Raw genomic sequence first — 19,202 nt, 5'->3', positions numbered from 1 at the left:
ATCGGCTTTGGAAGAGAGCTCTTCCAGTTTTGCTTTGCGGTCGACGAAGCAATGGCGAAAGGGGTAGGTTGATGTAGTCGAGGAGGGGGTCCACATTCTTCACGTAGAAGAATCCCCTCTGCCACTTCTTCACCCAGTCCTGGAGGGGGGGCTTCGGGAAGCCGGAGGCGGTTCGATGATGAACTAGGGCAGCGCCGCAAGGAGTCATCTTCATGACGCAGGGAACATCAGTTGGCGCCGGCTGCTGCTTGAAGAAGAACAACTGCCGCCACAGATCCAATCGGGGTTCAATCCCCACAAATCCCTCGCACAGGGGTGACAAAGGCTGCTAGCTAGAGGACGGCGTTCGGCGCAAGGTGGTGCGGCTGCAGGCCGAAATGCACCAAGAAGCGCGAGAAGAAATCGCTAGCGGGGAGCCCGAACCCGTGGAAGAAATGTTCCCACCACCTCACCTTCGCGAGGGGTCGGTGATGCTTCGGGATCAGGGAGGCACACCGCGATGAGCTCCTCCGAGGGCAGCATGCGGCGGTGGCGGAGCACCTAAATGTGCCCCGCGGTGACCTCTCTGCCTTCCCAGGCGCCTCGGGACTTCGCCTTCTTGGCGATAGATTGAGACATGGCGAGGCGGCGATGAGAAGCTCGAACAGAATGCGCGAAGCTCCGGCGGCGAAGGCGCAAGCGGTCTCTCTCTCTCTCTCTTGCTCTGGGAGGGAGGGAGCGCTGGAACAGAGCGGGACGGGGGCAAATGATCTCTTCGGCGCCCCGCACCTCCATTTAAACCATCGAAGAGATCGTGGGGAGGGGACCTGGTGTGCATGATCCCCACCCCCTCCGGATCGTGCGGAAGCTTTAATGTGTTCCAAAAATACCAACCGTCATCGCAAATCCATAGAGGATCCGCGCACACGGGCCAAGGGCGCGGCGTGGCAGGCCCCATGACGCATGCCCCGTCCCATCATGCGTGTGGCTTTTCAGGGCACGGTGCCCAAAGCATGACACGTGGCGCATCCACGCTGCGTGCGAAGAAGCCGAGGCGTGTGCCGGAAGCCAGCCGGCTCCCGGCTTGATCGCCTCCCATACAACGGCTCCGAAAGCCCGCAAGCCGGATACTCAAGCCGGCAAGGCACTCCGCCTCGAGACTGCGGACCACCCCTGCTTCAGGGACTACTGACGGGGGGATAACCCCGGGGTAGGCTCATCAAGCCTACTCCTATGTACTTGGGTATAGAAAGAAGCAATAGCATCCTCAACTGTCAGCTCGCCTTGGCCGACTACGAAATACTTGCCGGCTAGGGGAGTAGCCGTCTACTCTCTGGCCGGCTGGCCAAGCTGCCAGCGGCTGAAGGGCGCCTATCGCATCATTCCCCACGATGTGGCGGGGGCCTTCGATTAAAGGTGAAGGTACAATGACAAGGGCTTGTCGCATCAATCCCCAGGATGGCAACAGATGGAAGTCGGCGAAGCTCTGAAGTAGATTCTTGCCATCTCTTGGAGCAATGAAGTTAGGATTTCTTGTCATGCGTGCGCAACAGCTAAGATTTGGTGCCACATGCTTTAGATCGATTGAAAGATTCAACAACGACGAGTGTGGCTCTAGGACCCTGATCCTTAGAAGCACATGCACAATTTTTTTTGGGTGTTACTCATAAGGTCGGACCGACTCTGATTGAGGAGCAACAACATCAACCCGTTAGTAGTTCGTTCTCACAATGATAATCGTGTTTATGGTTCATGGATAGTTTTACTCTCCCGTCGTGATGCTTGTCATAAAAATAGATAAAATATATATTTAGAATTAAAATGTGCCTAGATACATTCGCGGTTTCAGACCGAGGAAGCATTATGTTTATGTTTGTTTTTTGTATTTTAACGATTTTTTTAACGAATGCGTGCCCTTTTAGTAAGAAAACATGTTTATAATATATATATTCAGAAAAAATAAAATTCACTGCAGAGTCTGGACCGCGGACCACCACCGCATATAAAGAAGTCATCGCGGTTGCGGCAGGAACATCCGTCCATCCGTCCTCGAGCTCCACCCCCCGTCTTTACCAGGCCACCGCACCTCTGACCTCCCTTCCCCCTTAACCTTAAACCCCACAATTACTTCACTCATCAGTCATCACCACACCCCACTAATCCTCCCACTTCACCCTTCTTCTCCAGTCCACCGCCTTTTCCCCTCACCCCAATCCCCGTCTCTCTCATTTCCAAATCCAGCCACCTCCACCCCTCCCTCTCTCTCTCTCTATCTCTCCATGGGCACGCTTCTCCGACGCTTGCTCCTCTCCCTCGCGCTCCTCGCCGCCGCCGCAGCCCCCGGCGCGGCGGCGGCGGCCAGGCTGTCGACGTCGTACTACAGCCGCAGCTGCCCCCGCGTGGAGCAGATCGTCTCGGACGTGGTCGCCGCCAAACAGCAGGCCAACCCGTCCACGGCGGCGGGCACTCTGCGGCTCTTCTTCCACGACTGCTTCGTCTCCGGCTGCGACGCCTCCGTCCTCGTCTCCCCGCTCTCCTCCGACCGGACCCCGGAGCGCGCCGCGGAGATCAACCTCTCCCTCCCGGGGGACGCCTTCGACGCCGTGGCCCGCGCCAAGGCCGCGCTCGAGGCCGCCTGCCCGGGCACCGTCTCCTGCGCCGACATCCTCGCGCTGGCGGCGCGCGACCTGGTGGGGATCCTCGGCGGGCCGCGGTTCCCCGTCTTCCTCGGCCGCCGCGACGCGCGCCGCTCCGACGCGCGCGACGTGGAGGGCAACCTCCCGCGCACCAACATGTCGGCGCGGGCCATGACGGTCCTGTTCGCGCGCAAGGGCATCACGCCGCAGGAGATGGTGGCGCTGGCGGGCGCCCACACCGTGGGCTTCTCCCACTGCTCCGAGTTCGCGCACCGGGTGTACAACTACAAGGGCGCAGGCGGCGCCGCCGGCGGGCACGACCCCTCGCTGAACCCGGAGTTCGCGCGGGCGCTGCAGAGCTCCTGCGCCGGCTACGAGAGCAACCCGGACATCTCCATCTTCAACGACATCGTGACGCCGCGGGACTTCGACGAGCTCTACTTCAAGAACCTGCCCCGGGGCCTCGGGCTGCTCGCCTCCGACGCCGCGCTGTGGGAGTACCCGCCCACCAAGGTGTTCGTCCAGCAGTACGCCGACAACCGGACCGCGTTCTTCCAGGACTTCGCCAAGGCCATGCAGAAGCTCGGCACCGTCGGCGTCAAGACGGGGCGGCAGGGCGTCGTCAGGCGGCAGTGCGACATCCTCGACTGACCGGCGCGTGGCTTATGTCCGGTGATGAGAACTGGACGGTATTATTAGGATTGGATTTTGGTGTGCGTCCGCTCTGATTTTCTGAATGAAGTTGTGAATTGCGATGCTTTTCGGTCTTGTGAATTGTGTGATGCTTTTTTCGGCCTTGTGAATTGAAAAGCGAGCGACCAAACCAAGGCCGTCCAATTCAGCGAGTGGCGCTGGGCCGTTGGCATCTCCCTTTCTGTTGCGAGTCATTATCGTCGCCTGGACTCATCTTGTGCATGCATTGTCACTTCCAGTCATACACTCCGCGTAGTCATCACAGGCTCAAGTGCCGCCGCCGAAGCTCCTTGTGGTTATTACGCAGCTAACGGAGCATAATCACGCGACCAACGGCGACAAAGGTGACACGAGCGGATTGCCGGCCGTTGGCACATGGGAGGGCAAGGCAGCATTGGCTGCTGCCTTTTTCTCGTACAGCGCCGGGCCGGTTCATGTTGGGTGAAGCTTTTTTCGGTTGCGTTTTAATGGTGGACCCTGGACAGGGGATGCCGGTACGGGGAGGCATCTGGGGGTGCATGGACGGTCTGATTTTTCCGACTCGGTGCCCTTGTTGTGACAGTTTGGATACAACAATGATTAGGCCAAACACTCACGTCCATTTCCAGGGCCAATAGTTTGGGTCGTTGCATAATGATAACAAAAAAAAAGTACTGGCGCAGCACAGCTTCCACGGGTCCTGCTGAGCCGTCGCTACTCAGCTGCAGTGCATAATCAACCAGTCCTTGCTAGTAACTAATCATGCTCAACGTCCTAAACATTGTTGAAGAACAACACCTAGTTGAAAAGCTGGGGCACCGGCATACACTATACAGGCAACACAGCTAGGATAATCCACGTGGCGAATAATGACAATTCAACAAATGTACCTCCTCCTTTCGTAAATACAAGTCTTTCTAAAAATTTCACTACGAAACTACATACCGAGCAAAATGAGTGAATCTCCACTATAGAGTATGTCTATATACATCCATATGTAGTCTCCTAGTGAAACCTCTAAAAAGACTTATATTTACGAACGAAGGGCAATCTGCTACCTCCATGCACAAGCCTTAAAATCCCCAACCCTTGGGATGAGACTGATGGAATTCGTTGGCCATTTGGCATACATAAACGACTGGATTTGTTGCGACTCTCACTATGCTCCCAAAATACACAAAGTCCAGATCGAAGATGGCGCTAGACCATGTTGTATCCACTCTGTTTCAAACTGCTGCTCTTAACAAATACAGCAGGAATGGCAGGATTTGGGAGCATCAGCGGACAGACACAACTTTACACAAGCCAGGAACAGGGCGACATTCATCTATCAGCGACAAAAAAGGTTAACTAAGCCAGACTACCAGTGAGGATATACAAGATCCGCAGCAGAGCATTGCTTACACCGATAAAAATGCATTTCCCAGCAAATGTTCCAACGTCCCAGGGCACATGCTGCTCATCTGTGCCGTTGTTTTCCGTAAGGCGCCACCGCAAGGAGTATCTTCTTCCTGGGGCCCTGATCCATCACAATGGTGACACTCCAGTCAAAAGTGCAAGAGAAAGCCTAAATTCTACTCCCTCCGTCCCAAAATAAGTGTCATTGATCTAGTATAAAATTTGTACTAACCTAGTACAAATTTTGCGACACTTATTTTGAGACGGAGGGAGTACAAGACTGCAAAGCGGTGGTTACTACAAGTACAATGCCATATTTGACATGCTCTTGCTAGATTCTGAAGGTAAATCCCTCCACTATGCATATTCAAGTACTAGAAGCATGGTAATGAAATTACAATGAAAAAACATAGCATATAATGCAGACACTATTCCTAACTACTATCAAGTTCAATTCTGCTGAAAGCCTGCAACTCATGTCTAACGTTTCAATCCCATTAATATTTGATGTTGACAGTGTAATCAGATAGCTTTTAGAGAAAAAACATACTCAGAGCAAGAAAATCACTATGTATATCATGTAAAGCAGCTAGTAATTGAATGACAAACACTACCATAGGTACTCCCATATCTTTGAGGTCGCTATCTTTCATCTGACTCAATGCAGCCATATCAACCTGCAAACAAGTAAACCAAAGGAAAATGAACACTCCATAATAAAACATACTCCCTCCGTCCCAAAATAAGTGTCTCAACTTTGTACTAGTTCTAGTACAAATTTATACTAAGGTTGAGACAGTTATTTTAGGACGGAGGGAGTAGTATGTCTGAACATACTCTCATGGATTCAAGAGTATACTTGAATGGACTGACAAACACATTCTCAATCTTGCAGAAAGAAAAAAAGAAAGCGTTCAATGGTACACAGGTACTCCCTCCCTCCACATATATAGGATCTAATACATTTTTCGGCGTTGCCTTTGACCACGGGCTAGCATAATAATATATGACATGCATGTTACACAAAGCATACCATCGAATTGGTATGTGAAAGGAGTTTCTAATGATATAATTTATATCATACATCTCATATACTAATAATTCTATAATTGGTGAAAGGTTACCTCAAAAAGCGTATTAGGGCCTATATATGTGGATGGAGGGAGTAGTTGAAAAATCGAATAGGGTAGAGTCAAGAGGAACATGCATAGGAATGAAATTGTTTTAATGCAAGATAATTGTGAAAGAAGAGAGATAAGAGACTGGAAGGATAGAAATTATAATGAACTGTCCAGCTTATACAAAAACAACCGCTAGAGCTCCTCGGGGGCATAAATTCATAACTCCATGCAAAACATCAAACAGAAGGCATCAAATGCTAATGTCTACAGGAAATATGTCTAGATAATGGAAAATCACCTCCTCAGCTTGAAAGAGAACAACATACTTCTCAAGTCCCATTGAATTCAGTAATCCAGTAACTGTCGACGGTATTTCTTTCTGCAAATCACACATAACAATGTTAAAAAATCTGGAGCAAAATCACATAACACAATGATTGCATAAACAGAAACTCGCTAATATAATCGGCGCAAGACTAGCCATTGGTCAGCATAACTGGATGTCGAAAAATTCTCACATCAACAACTATGGGCAAAGTGAACAGAAATTCAGCTATAAGCCTGTAACCGAGGGCAATGTGAAGAGAAAACTGAGCTAATGGTCAGCGCACATGACGATATATCGCATACATAACAATGAGCATGTTTTACCAATGTTAACTTTAGAATGTATCAGGGTGTTCTATGAACTATGAAGACGAAAGTCCTATTCTGATCCTATGAAGCCGGCTGCATTGAGCATGCAGCACTAAGCAAATACATCACTGCAACCTAACCAAAATGCAAGATGAACCTTATAGGAAGAGATAAGTTCACATTCGACTTCGAGTTCCCTTTCAAATCATAATTGACAAATTTCATGGCATAAACAACATTGTAGGGCAAACAACAGACACAGTCCCAAAAGATCATTGAAAATGAAGAGCACAAAATAAAGTAATAAAGTGAACATTCAGAAACCAGGCTAATTTCAGATATATGAGAGATACAAACCAGCACAGGGGATGTAGGCCGGCGTCCAGATGGTGTGATTCCATTAGTTTGTTGTCCTCTATCGATCCCCATGGTAGAGCTGTCTTCGTAAGGTTGATGGGTTCTTAATGTGTCAGCAGCATCTCTTGTGATATGACTAGAAGATCTTGTGATATGATCATATGTTCTTGGCGGAGACATGCCTCTTCGGACACTTCTTGGAGGAGACATGCCTCTTTGAACACTTCTTGTTCTTGGAGGAGACATGCCTCCTCGAACATTTCTTGGAGGAGACATGCCTCTTCGAGCACTTCTCGGGGGAGACATGCCTCTTCGACCACTTATCGGGGGAGACATGCCTCTCCGAATGGCCCTCGGGGGAGACATGCCTCTTCGAACACTTCTTGGGGGAGTCATGTCCCTTCGAACACTTGGAAGCTTGTCTGGGGACGTATACCTCAAACAATCAGCGGTCCACGAGGGATAAGGTTTTCCTGAAGACTCCAACTTGAACAACCCATCTGCACTCCTAGAAGAAGGCACTTGGCTTACAAGAGTAGAGGCTCTTGACTCTGGGACCCTCCCCCTCGAACCATATCCAGATCCTGATTCTGGGATTTCTCCCTCATCATAACTAGACCTTGATTCTGGATCACCCCTTCTTGCCTCATATCCCTGGAGTTTTTTTGACTTCCTGGAAAGCTTTTCACGGAGATCCACTCCATTCTGTTCTGCCTCACTGTTGCTCTTCTGTGTCAAGCCTTTCCTCATAAGCTTCAGCCTTAAATCATCCCTGCCAATCTGGCGAGCTTCAATATTATACAGCCCAACGTATGCAGGAAAACAAAAAGAAATGTCAGACAGACAGACCAGTATTGAAATCTTAGAATACTGATAGTGGAAATGAAATGTTTATCATCACCCAAACCATCATCTCCAAGCTGGGAGCTACTGCTTTCTGTTTGCCGTCTGCAAGAGAACAGCATAGGAGAGTAAAATTTATAAGCAAACACTTTCAACAGATGCTCAAACTGAGGATACAACAGAAAGAGACATGCAGTGAGCTGCAGTCTGGAGCATGAGAAGTAATTGAACATAAAGACAGCTAGTGGAACTTGCAGATAGCAAGTGCTTTCTTAATAAAACGAAATAAATATAGTAAGTAAAAGTGCAAAAGATGTACAAGGTAGCTAAAATTGAATAAATATGCAAAGGAGACACAAAGTGCAATACACTTCACTGAAAATAACAAAACATGCAGGGACACGAATAAAAGAGACATGTGATGCAGCATTCTAACTGATGAACTGGCAGGGTCCTACTTGACAAGTGAACATATAAAGTGACAAACTGACACTAACATGCATTAGAACATAGTATGGAGGACTGTAAAACTGAAGCGATGACACACAATAGGGGGTGAAACACCACAAAGGGATTCACTCCATGACCATCTGAATCATCTGATATGCAAGGGTCATTGTGTATACTGCTTCTTATAAAAAACTTTGCAACACTGTTTTAATAAACATTGAGTAATATACATGAAGCAAATATACCTTTTGTTACTCTGCTGACTTCCATACAAATCAGAATCAGCCACATTATTTCCTAACCTCTCTCGGACAGGTCGCTTTCTACCTGATACTGGCACTTCATCATCATTACCCATATCAGAAATAGTTCGCCTTTTGACAACCTGCAATCCAAAAAAATAAGGCGAGGAAGCCAAAGTTGAATAATTGACGCAGCATTCTCAAGTCTTAAAAGAAATAAAATAATTTAAATACGCAATCAAGATACTTGCATCCATGCTAACATCAACACAGAATGGCCTGAAACAGGGGGAGGGGGGTCTGTTACCAACTTCAAGATAGTTACTAGTACTTACTAGCACCCCATTATCCAAAAAAAAAGGAAAACATAACCAGCCATGGAATGAAGTCGTAGCTGAGTTGGTCAGCTAAAATTGTAAAAGTGCAAACGGGGAGGAGATGAATTGACATGCATTCTTCTATCAACTTACGATTAGCACCGACACAGCTCTGAATTCAGGACTTGCAATAATGATAAGTCAATACAGCCGGCAGAGAGCATTCAACCATTGGACAACAGGGCAATGCCCTGAAGGTCTGAACAATAGTTACAAGAAAACATCCCTGATACAGTGGTTTCCCCTCAACTCAAAAATGTGTCAGGATCCTAGTCATCCAAGTGACATTTATCCCTAATAGTGAGCCATGTACTTACCCCCCAGCACACCCACAAACCTACTAGTGGCAAAGAGATCCAGAAACTAGTGTTAACTAACGCATTTATCAACAACTTAGTAAATCATGTGACCTTAATCACCCTCAATCAATACCTACAGGAAACCACAACAACAGCATTTGATGCAACACTCACTTGTAACCTTCAGGGGAGATGAACATTCAAGCCAACAAGGTATCCACCACTCGACGCGCTAAAATCGCAGCTATGACTAGTGAAAACTGAGCATCTATTCTCGCGGCGCGCGCTACAGCTACGGCTTGACTAAAGCTGCACTGCACCCGATCATCCGTCTCGTTTCTAATCAACCAAACGGGCGACGAGGGCACAGCCGAATCACAAACGAGCACTCAAGATATAGAGGAATCCCACGAGCGTTAGAGCCCGGAGATCCGATGCGACGGCTCACCTGACCGCTGCGGCCGAGGGTGATGGTGACCTTCGCTGTGGATGCCATCGCCGCCGCTCCCCGCAGATTACAGCCTTCGCCGGAGCCCTGGAAGGGCGAGGGGGGGCGGCGGGGCGGGACGGGGCGGCCGGCGGCGCGACACAGGGGGGCGGTTAGGGTTTGTGGCGAATGGAGATTGGGGGCGTGACGCAGTTTACCGGCGCTTGGGACGGGACGGGACGGGGGACGGGGGTCTCCTCGGGTTCGATTCGGTAGCACGAAGCCACCAAGGGTGTGTTTGGTTCGGGAACGAAGTGGAACGGAATGTCATGATTCCATTCCACTGGAACGGGTTGGTTCCGTCCTTGTATTTGGTAGAGGAGATTTAAAGGAACGGAATGGTTACATTTTGATGTTTAGTTGGAGGGATGGAATGGAATGGAATGGATTTGTTCATCCTCTGCTGCATCTCATCGTCGCCATCACTGCACGCCATGGGGCTGCGGCACGTGCTCCCGGCGGTGCGTGCTCCCGGCGGCGGCGCAGCAGATGCAGGGGGCGGCGGCGCGGTAGATGCAGGGGGCGGCGGCGTGGTAGAGGGGCCTCGATGGCGCAGTAGATGAAGGCCGCCGGCGCAGCTGAAGGGGGCCGTCGGCGCAGCAGAAGGTGGCCGGCGGTGCGGCAGAAGGAGGCCGCCGGCGCAGCTGAAGGAGGCCGCCGGCGCAGCTGATGGAGGCCACCGACGCAGCTGAAGGGGGCCGCCGGCGCAGCAGAAGGTGGCCGGCGGTGCGGCTTAGGGAGGGAGGTGGCCAGCGAGGTTATGGGAGAAAGGGGGCAGCGTCGGGGGAAATGTGAGAGCGCGAGGCGTTCCGCGTCGTTCCACCGATTCGGAGGTACCAGCGCGTTCCGGATCTCGGAGGAATATGCCATTCCAGGGAATGAGTGGGTTCCGATTCCTGGACCCAACTAAACAGAAGAACGACCTCTAGGGACGGGACGGACCCGTTACATTCCACCCGGTGACACAAACCAAACACACCCCAAAGGTGCGGGCTTTTTTGCGCTCTCCGAGATTTCGGTTTTCGTATAATGAATTTTATTCGTGTCCAAATTCAATTTGTTTGTTGTTTTTTATCGCCTGTCCACGGCGTGTGTGTGTCGGCAACGGTTGTGATGACCGTAGGCCACGACCGCACGATTGCGTGGTGCGCCTCCGAATCAAACGGTTGATCTGGATTTATTTATTTTTGCGATTTGCGAAGAGGCAAAGGCCCTGCTGTACAAAATAGCACGGACCCTTGCAAAAACACCCTTAGGCTAGGCTTTATTTGATAGAAGCGGATTGGGAAGGTTTAGGAAGGAGGGGGTGAATCCCTTCCTTTCACCCAATCCTCTCAAATCCTCAGGATTTTACTTCCACCAGTCCCTCAAGGAGGATCCTGAAACACATGGATAGAAATGAATTAAAGGGGAGCGGAGGGAATTCGGTTAAGCAAACCCCTCCTACCAAATGGGTGTCCGAGGTTTTGTGGGGTTTCTGACCCTCCCGAGGATTTTCCTCTCGAAACCTCCTGAATCCCTTCGTGTCGTTTGAGAGGAAGGGATTGAGGGGATTATCCCCGCATGGTGCGGAAAACCTTTAAATTCCCTCTCGGCTCATTTGGTGGACAGGGTTTCCCCAGGCCAGCGACCCGTGATCCACGAAAAACACCCCAACCCACGTGGTTAAAGCCCTCGAGGGGGTGCTTGGGGAATTGAGAGGAACGACTCCAACACCTCCTCCTCAACCCGTTGCCGCCGCCCGACTACTCTTCAACCCTGTCGTCGTCTTCGCCTCAACACCTCGTGTCCCGACGGCGACGAACTCCTCCGGCCAACAGGAGCTCCGGTGGTAAGTCATCGCCGCCCCTCACCTCCCCCCTCCCACCATCCCCTCCCTCTCCCATGGTTAGTCTTCGCCATGGTTGCACGCCCTCGTCCACCTTGTCCTTCGTCCCGCACAGAATCCATGGTCACCGGCCACCACTTCTACCGAAGCAACAACAACAGTTGACCCGCGCCCCCGATGGCCTACGCCGCACCTTGAACAGGGTACCAGATCTTAGGCACCAACACTGCGCCATGATTGTTGATTATGTGTAGGCCGACGGTAGGCTTAATTGTTGATTGTCTGTAAAGCAAACATGGCTCGACGAAGGAAAAAAAATCTAACAAAACCCTCGTGATGATCTGTTCTGACCTTGAGCAGGTGTGATTTAGGGAGGGGTCCAAAATCAATCACCACTCCTTTTTACTAGGCTTGTGCATGCATGTTGTTTCCATCGAGAGAGGGGTCCAAAATCAAAACACTCGTGCCTGCCTGTTGCTGTTGTTTCCATTATATTCCTGCAAGTCTGCAACTGCAGTGTCATAGCTGGTTCAGTGTTTGGTCCTGCTGGTTGTACCCAAGCATGCTCTACTCTGATGTCCAGTGATCCGGCCCAACCACAACTTGTACCCGATCAAGTTTCAATCAGTCATCTAGTTTTTTTGCATGTGCTAGCTCTCTGTTCCATCATTCTTGTGCCTGCTGTACTTGACCACCTATGCTTTTATGATCTTTTATGTGATGGAAGTGGCACGTTTAGTGCATCATATCCCCCTGTTTCAGTTAGGGCAAAAAAGCAAGAGAAAAATGTTTCTGCCTTCTAATGCTTGACATTTCCGTTTGCGTGTAAGCATGCTTAAACTGTAGCACACGGATGATGGATTAATTGGCGAAGATGTGGTATAAAAGATCAAACAATACAGTAGGGATGGTTGTGTCTATATTATATATATGTATATGAGTAATTATGTGTTATGTTACACGTCGTTTATTATCCTGCTTGTTGCTTGTTGATTCTAGTTTCAGTGTCGAGATGAATTGCGAAATCATCGACCGAATTCGGAAGAGAAGAAGAGAGGATGATGAAGACATGATGTCCTTCATTTGGCTCGTATTGCACCGAATGCGTAAAAGAGGATCAATCAAGAGAAAGCGGCAACATAGCTCCATCCTATATGAAAAGAAGCATGTCCATGATATTCTTACACGGCATATTAAAAAGTGCCTCGTAGCTTATAGGATGGAGCCACATATCTTATTAGGGCTTTGGCATCTTACCTTAGAAGAGAAAAGTTGATATTGGATACAAGAATTAAGGTGGAGGGAAGTTGGCATTTTTTGTACATGGTGTCCCACAACGCGTTTATGAAGATCTCCAGTTAGAATTTCAAGATAGTGGCCAAACATTCCATGAGTACATCAACGGGTTCTTCAACATTATTCCTTTCTTAGCTAGTCGTTTTTGAAGCCTCTGAGCATTGATGAGCCACATCCAAAAATCTCCATCGACCCAAGATTCTATCCTTATTTCCAGGTTTCCATCAGTAACACTTCCACAATTTCTTGACTTATATAACTTGAAGTTATTTATGGACCTTCAATCCATTTACTTTTAGAACTGTTTAGGAGCCATTGATGGTTCACATGTACCTATAACTGCAACACCTGGGATTGCCGCTCCATTTCAGAATAGGAAGGGCACCCTCCGTCATAACATCATGATTGCATTGGGACTTCGACCTACGATTCACTTTCATATCATGTGACTGGGAGGGTTCAGCAATAGATGACAGAGTTCTTCACTCTGCGATGATGACAGGATTTAGAGTACCCGAATGCAAGTTTTACCTAGCTGATGGGTGTTATGCAAACACTCAGTTATTTCTGGCACCTTATCGGGGTGTACGATATCATTTGAAGGAATTTGGTCATGGACACGCTCGGCCACAGAACCACATGGAATTGTTCAACCATCGGCATGTTATTCTACACAACCACGTGGAAAGGTCCCTAGGAATTTTTAAGAAGCGCTTCCCAATTCTTCACGTTGGCACACTACATACAATCGATAACCAAGTGAAGCTTCCGCAGTTGCTGCAGTTCTTCACAATATCATCAAGATGCATAATGGAGACACGAATTGGCTTGACAACCAGCCCAATAAAATAGCGCCAAATGATTTTGTTGATCTCCCAAATGATGATAAGAATAAGTATGGGAACAATGGCTTAGGGAACACTTTGAGGGATGAAAATGCAATGCAAATGTGGGAGGCATATCATCCTGAATAACCAACATTGTGGTGTGTTTTTTAATCATTATACATATGCATTAATTAACTTATGTCGTCTTCATCATCTAATAATGTAATCCTTGTTCAATGCAAATATGTATCCAAAGGGGTCTCCAAAGTACAATCTTATGAAAGCGACTCGAAAAAAGGCTTCACACGGTGTGAAGAAGTTTTCACCCAAAAGTTATTTTAATGCTTCATCTCCACTTGTTGAATTATAGCAACTCTTGTCATGTTGAGTGTGATCAAGTATGCCATTATTTTCATGGCTATTTTACTCTATGCATTTTTTTTCAATTTGAATGATAGTAACTCTTATCATGTTGAGAATTAGTTTGAGCAATGTAAATTTGTGCTATGTGTAGTTAAGAAGCCCGGAGCTCAGTGGATCCCGCATCTTGAAAAGGGTCTGGTAGATTTACTTCATGAACACAATAATCCATATCATAGGGGACATAATGGTTGGTCTACTGAATCTTGGAATAGAATGGCAACAATATTCCATGAAAGATATGGCCATACAAATTTCACAAAACAACAAATCCAAGAGAAGCAAAAAGAATTGAAGGGTCAATACATGCTTATCAAGGATGCTCGAAAGCAAGGTGGTGTTAGCTGGAACTATCATACACACATGATAGAGGCCGACCCACATCTTTGGCAAAACTTGACTATTGTAAGTTAATGCAACTTGTATTACATGCTTCTTTTGTAATCAATCTTGTTTTCGGGTAATCTAGGTTTGATAAATCATTTCTCTTATATACAATCGTGGCCAGACATAAGCAAGTTTCAGACAAAGCCATTTCCTCTATATGACAAGCTAAGTGATCTTTATGACGGTGAGTTTAATGGATTTTCATTTGCTACTTTTTTCTTGACCTTTGTAAAGAATTTCTATTGCTATGTGACCTTTAATGAGAACTTGGGTGCTTGTGCAGAACACATAGCAGAAGGTAATTTCAATTTTACATCAATTGAGGCTACAGAAGTGAGTGACGATGATCCTGAAGTTGAAAGAGATGAGATTGCCTTCTCTTTTGATCTGAATCAATGCGAAGATGATTTACACATGTGTGATGATCCAAGAGATGCGACTCAAATTGATGGTCCAAGAGGAGCTACTCAAAGTGATGGTCCAAAAGATGATACTCAAAGTGATGTTACTCGAGCAGGTGCTCCTGGTGGTTCCAATAAAAAGCCAGTGGAAGAGCCCAAGAAGAAGAAGTGGGATGATCCCATGGTGGAAGTGATGGCGAAGTATGTGGATATCAAACGGAAGCAAGCAATGGAGGAGTCTGCTCTGTTCTTAGAGTCAAAAAATGCCCAACAGTTCACCATGAGCAAGTGCATTGTTGTTCTGTACAAGATGGAAAGCATCTCACACGGAGAAAGATCCGTTGCATACAAGGTGATTAAAAATGTTGAGAGTCGTGAGATTTTCCTCAATGCCGCCGCCAAAGATGAAGTGAGTGCCGCCGTGTTCCTTCGGAGCGAAATGGCAGACTTGCCTCGAGGTATGTACAAGCCAAACTGTAACAACATTTACAAAGAATATGAATGCCTCGTTTCTTACTCCACCTCCGCTCCTGAACCTAGTTGTTAGCCTAAAATATGCTAGGATCTAAATTTACCATCATCTATTGGGTTGTGGTTGTTTTTCCTAAAATATGCTAGGATATGCTCTTACGTAGAAGGTTATTTTACCTTTAACACTAAAATTGATGAACGCGACATTTTTTCTAGTATTCTTGACCTATGATCTTGTATGATTATAATTGACAATATATTTCCTTATGTTGTTGTGTGTCTACAACGACCACCTTAAATACAGTACCACTACCATCTATCATCACATACTAAGATAGTCGTCGACGGTAGCTAGTAGCTAGTACTGGTCAAACATTTCTAATTTTAGCCACTGATTTTCGTAGTTTTAAAATGTATCAGAGGTAGCGCAAAACACCAGGTATTAATAATACAACAAGTGTGAGCTGAGTTTCACACCTTTCTTCTGTTCTGGAATCTGTCTGGTTTTACATTTTAATTCAGAAAGAGCCATCTAATGCTCGCATCAACATCAAGTAGATCTAACCCTTGGACCAGTTCATCTATTTTTTATAGGTACATGATCTTGCAGAAGATGGCGACCAAGCATTGATGCCACAAGTCTCCTTCACATCGTGCCGCCCGCAAACATGTCACACGGCATTTGCCGATCAAACATGTGTTCATGTTGTGATGAACCATTGACTTTCGTTGATCGAACATCTTGTATTTCTCATTTGGACCATGGCTTTGTGTCACGTTTTTTATTTGGACCGTGGCATGTATGCATGTACCATTTTTGATTTGAACCGTTGATAGTACTTGAAAGAGATTATATGCATTTTCATTTGAACCCTTGATAGTACTTCAAACAGATTATATGAGCATGTTTGTTGTTTTGCGTAATTTAGTTGAACCTTTGTTCTAAGTACATTCCTTCTGTGAACTTTTGAAGTTGTAAAAGTTACATTTTTAATTATAGTATAGTAATTTTGTAAACCCTTTGTATGAATCCCTGTGTACCAAATAGTAAGGGTATGTGAGAGGTTTGGTGATTGAGGGGATTTGAAAGGATTGGGTGGAAGGAAGGGATTCACCCAATCCTTTGAAATCCCCCTCCACAAACCCCCCAACCCCCTTCCTGCCAAACAAGGCCTTATAAAAATTTAAAAATAGATCTAAATCCTCGAGGATGCTGAAGCCTTCTTTCACGTACGTCCTCTGATGATGTGCGTTGTGCAAAGTTGGTTCCCGCTTTTATGCCTTCGTCTGAGCTAAGCAAACTTGTTTAATCCCATGATCTTGTAAAAACAGTATTCAAGAAATTATCGATGTAAACCAGAAAAAGCATGCGGCCACGATATGCATAGCAAATTGTCGCCTCTCATAAAAGTTATGCGGAGGGCTTGTAGAACGCCCTAGTTTCGGCCAGGCAGAGTCTCGAAACACAAACCTCACATGCTCCTTAATGAGGTCGAGGATGTCAACCTTCATCATTCAAAACTAGAGTGAGAGGATCAAGACATACAATAATGTTGTCTGCTCTGCCGGACAGTGTGATCATGTGATCATGACAAACCTGTAGAAGAAAATGCGAGGCTGGAAGAACATGATCTAGAGAAAGATCATGTCGCCGATAAAAAAAGGTGCATCACCGAAGTAAGGAAGACGTGATGAGACTTTATTCCACCCCGGTGGCAACAACATCATCTCGTCATCGCAGAACGAAGACTTGCCTAATGACAAAAGAGGGAAACTACAACTCCCACCTATAAATCAAAGCCTCCCCACTAGTAGAGAAAGTGTTACCCACAATCTATATTAGTGGGGTGCCAATTCGAATCCACGTCATCACTATTTTTTTGTAATAATGATAATGTGTACATATTTGGTACGCCGCGTGTAAAGGATTACTCGTTGCGTGGCTACTTTTTCACCCACCAAATACTTCCAGCCACGAGTAACTGATATCTCCATCACTTTTCTCTTCCTATATATACCTATATAAAACATAAATAGTAAGAAAGACTTAAATAAAACATAACATATAATTTAAATACAAACTAACCTAAATAAAAATAAAAATATTACACATGTGGTGCCAGCCAATGCTACGAGTTAGTGGGCCAAAATCATCGGCCCGTGGCCCATCCCCCCCCCCCCCTCGCTCCTCAGTCTCCCTCACACACTCTCATCTCCCCTTCACAAATTTTCCGCACCACCACACTACCAAAAAAATCCTCTCTTCCCTTCCTAAATCGTCGTGGCCCGCCACTACTCACCGTCGCGATCACCTCTGCCTCCGCCTCTCCTCGCCGTCTACCTCCCCTCTACTCACGCGATGTCGCGTCCGCTCCCATGGCTACCTCCGCCGACGTGAGTTCGTCTATGCTGATACACATCTTGGCTCCAAAAATATTCTAAATAGAAGGTTTCATAGTAGAATTGAGGAAAAACCAGTTACTATGTAGCTTACACTATTTTGATACTAGAAAAAAGATACATATACTATATGACTAATCTCCCTAGAATTGAAGGCCTCACAATCAATTGAGGTCCCAATTGCAATTTGGTCAACCAATTTTGATCGGGTCAGCAATTTCTTAAAACTCTCTTTTTATACAATACACTATGTTTCCTAAGTTTCGCGGGATTGGAGGCCTCACAATCAATTGAGGTGTCCAATTGGAATTTGATCACTCAATTTTGACCGGGTCAAGAATATTTTTAAACTCTCTCATTTGATTTTTTTATACAATACACTATTATTCCTAATTTTAAATCCTCACAATTAACTAAAATTTAGAATTGGGTCACCCAATTTTGACTGGATCAACAATCTCTCGATGAGCATTCCCATTCAATTCTTCTAATTGAGATGCTTCCTACTTTTGAAGCTCTCATATTTTACTCACGTGTACAATTTTGAATTTGGTTCACATTTTGTCGGGAACGATGGTTAATCAAATCAGTCGGCAGCAACGGACAAATAAAAATATATCAACCCAGTACATCCTCTCACCACCTAGAGAAAAGTAGTGCATGCATGCAATACTATAGCACCAATATAGTACATATAGTTAATAATGCAGAAAATTTCATCATAAATATGAATTGATTAGCAGATAACATAGAGTCACACCAGGGAAGACCAACCAAAACACCGCATTAAGTAAAGAAAAAAACATACTTCATCATCCCACACACTCACCAAACCAAATATTCTCTCAATTCCAAAATGTTAAGTGTTTGAAAAGTCAATTTTTTATATTTTGACCAGGTTGAGAGCAAAAAATATGAACATTCACAATACTATCTCTATAACTTAATATAAGACTTTTTGACATAGATAATGTCAAAAATATTTTATATTAAGTTATGGACGGTCTACTAAATAAATAAAATACAAAAAACATTTCATTATAAATGCAACGATACCGAGTTGATATTATGAATATTGATATATTTCTGTACATATTTAATCAAACTTAGAAGAGTTTTTGCTTTTCAAAAAATAAATACGCCATGTATTTTAAGGAAGGGGTAAAAAAGCAAACCCAACAACATCGACGTAGCAAAGCACGACTAACCCTTCTAGTCATACATGAATTGTGAGGGGTTCATACGGCATAAGATTTTATGGCTCCATTTTTTCATAAATAGAAGATCTCGTGGTAGAATTGAGGAAGAACTAGTAAGTGTGTAGCTTACACTATTTTGATACACACAAAAAAATACACCAATGGTGAGAGATCCATACCGATTATGATTTCATGGCTCCGAGAGTTTTTCTTCGTAGATACAAGATGGACGATTACATTTCAGCCCTCAACTCAAACTCACTACTCATATTAAATCCTTATTCCAAATTAGCTAAAATTCTCCCATGTGCCGTTAGGTGCCCTTTCGTGTGGTTTCGTCCATTCAATGGGCTTTGATCGTCTTCTGAACATTTATTGGTCATTTTTTCCTAGGTCTCCATTTGCCACTTACATGCGGGACCCACTCCAAAAAATAAAGGGAACACTATTTCTCTCGCCCCCCATCTCACACACGC

The 19,202-nt window shown here is 46.0% G+C and overlaps 3 protein-coding genes across 4 annotated transcripts; 2 read left to right on the top strand and 1 right to left on the bottom strand.

Moving 5' to 3' along the window:
- Positions 1 to 2,010: 2,010 nt before the first annotated feature.
- Positions 2,011 to 3,374, top strand: LOC123426945 (peroxidase 31-like). Its single transcript, XM_045110867.1, has one exon. The coding sequence runs from the start codon at positions 2,259 to 2,261 to the stop codon at positions 3,264 to 3,266; it is 1,008 nt and encodes a 335-aa protein (XP_044966802.1). The 5' UTR covers positions 2,011 to 2,258; the 3' UTR covers positions 3,267 to 3,374.
- A 986-nt stretch (positions 3,375 to 4,360) lies between these two features.
- On the bottom strand, positions 4,361 to 9,749 carry LOC123426944 (serine/arginine repetitive matrix protein 1). Of its 2 annotated transcripts, none has more exons than XM_045110865.1 (7): positions 9,459 to 9,749; positions 8,338 to 8,477; positions 7,701 to 7,747; positions 6,800 to 7,587; positions 6,105 to 6,185; positions 5,300 to 5,362; positions 4,361 to 4,806 (listed from the first exon to the last, which is right to left on the bottom strand). In XM_045110865.1, the coding sequence occupies exons 1-7, from the start codon at positions 9,504 to 9,506 to the stop codon at positions 4,747 to 4,749; spliced, it is 1,227 nt and encodes a 408-aa protein (XP_044966800.1). In that variant the 5' UTR covers positions 9,507 to 9,749; the 3' UTR covers positions 4,361 to 4,746. The 2 variants fall into 2 exon arrangements, with proteins under 2 accessions (XP_044966800.1, XP_044966801.1); XM_045110866.1 differs by having other exon boundaries at positions 7,707 to 7,747; positions 9,459 to 9,720.
- Positions 9,750 to 13,234: 3,485 nt separating this feature from the next.
- On the top strand, positions 13,235 to 15,663 carry LOC123428587. Its single transcript, XM_045112812.1, has 5 exons — positions 13,235 to 13,310; positions 14,338 to 14,439; positions 14,539 to 14,944; positions 15,029 to 15,114; positions 15,650 to 15,663. Exons 1-5 carry the CDS (start codon positions 13,235 to 13,237, stop codon positions 15,661 to 15,663), a joined length of 684 nt encoding a protein of 227 aa, XP_044968747.1.
- Positions 15,664 to 19,202: the final 3,539 nt, after the last annotated feature.

This window comes from Hordeum vulgare, chromosome 2H (genome assembly GCF_904849725.1).
Source record: "Hordeum vulgare subsp. vulgare chromosome 2H, MorexV3_pseudomolecules_assembly, whole genome shotgun sequence".
NCBI classification, from domain to species: Eukaryota; Viridiplantae; Streptophyta; class Magnoliopsida; order Poales; family Poaceae; genus Hordeum; species Hordeum vulgare.
This window is presented reverse-complemented; position numbering and strand designations above follow the sequence as displayed.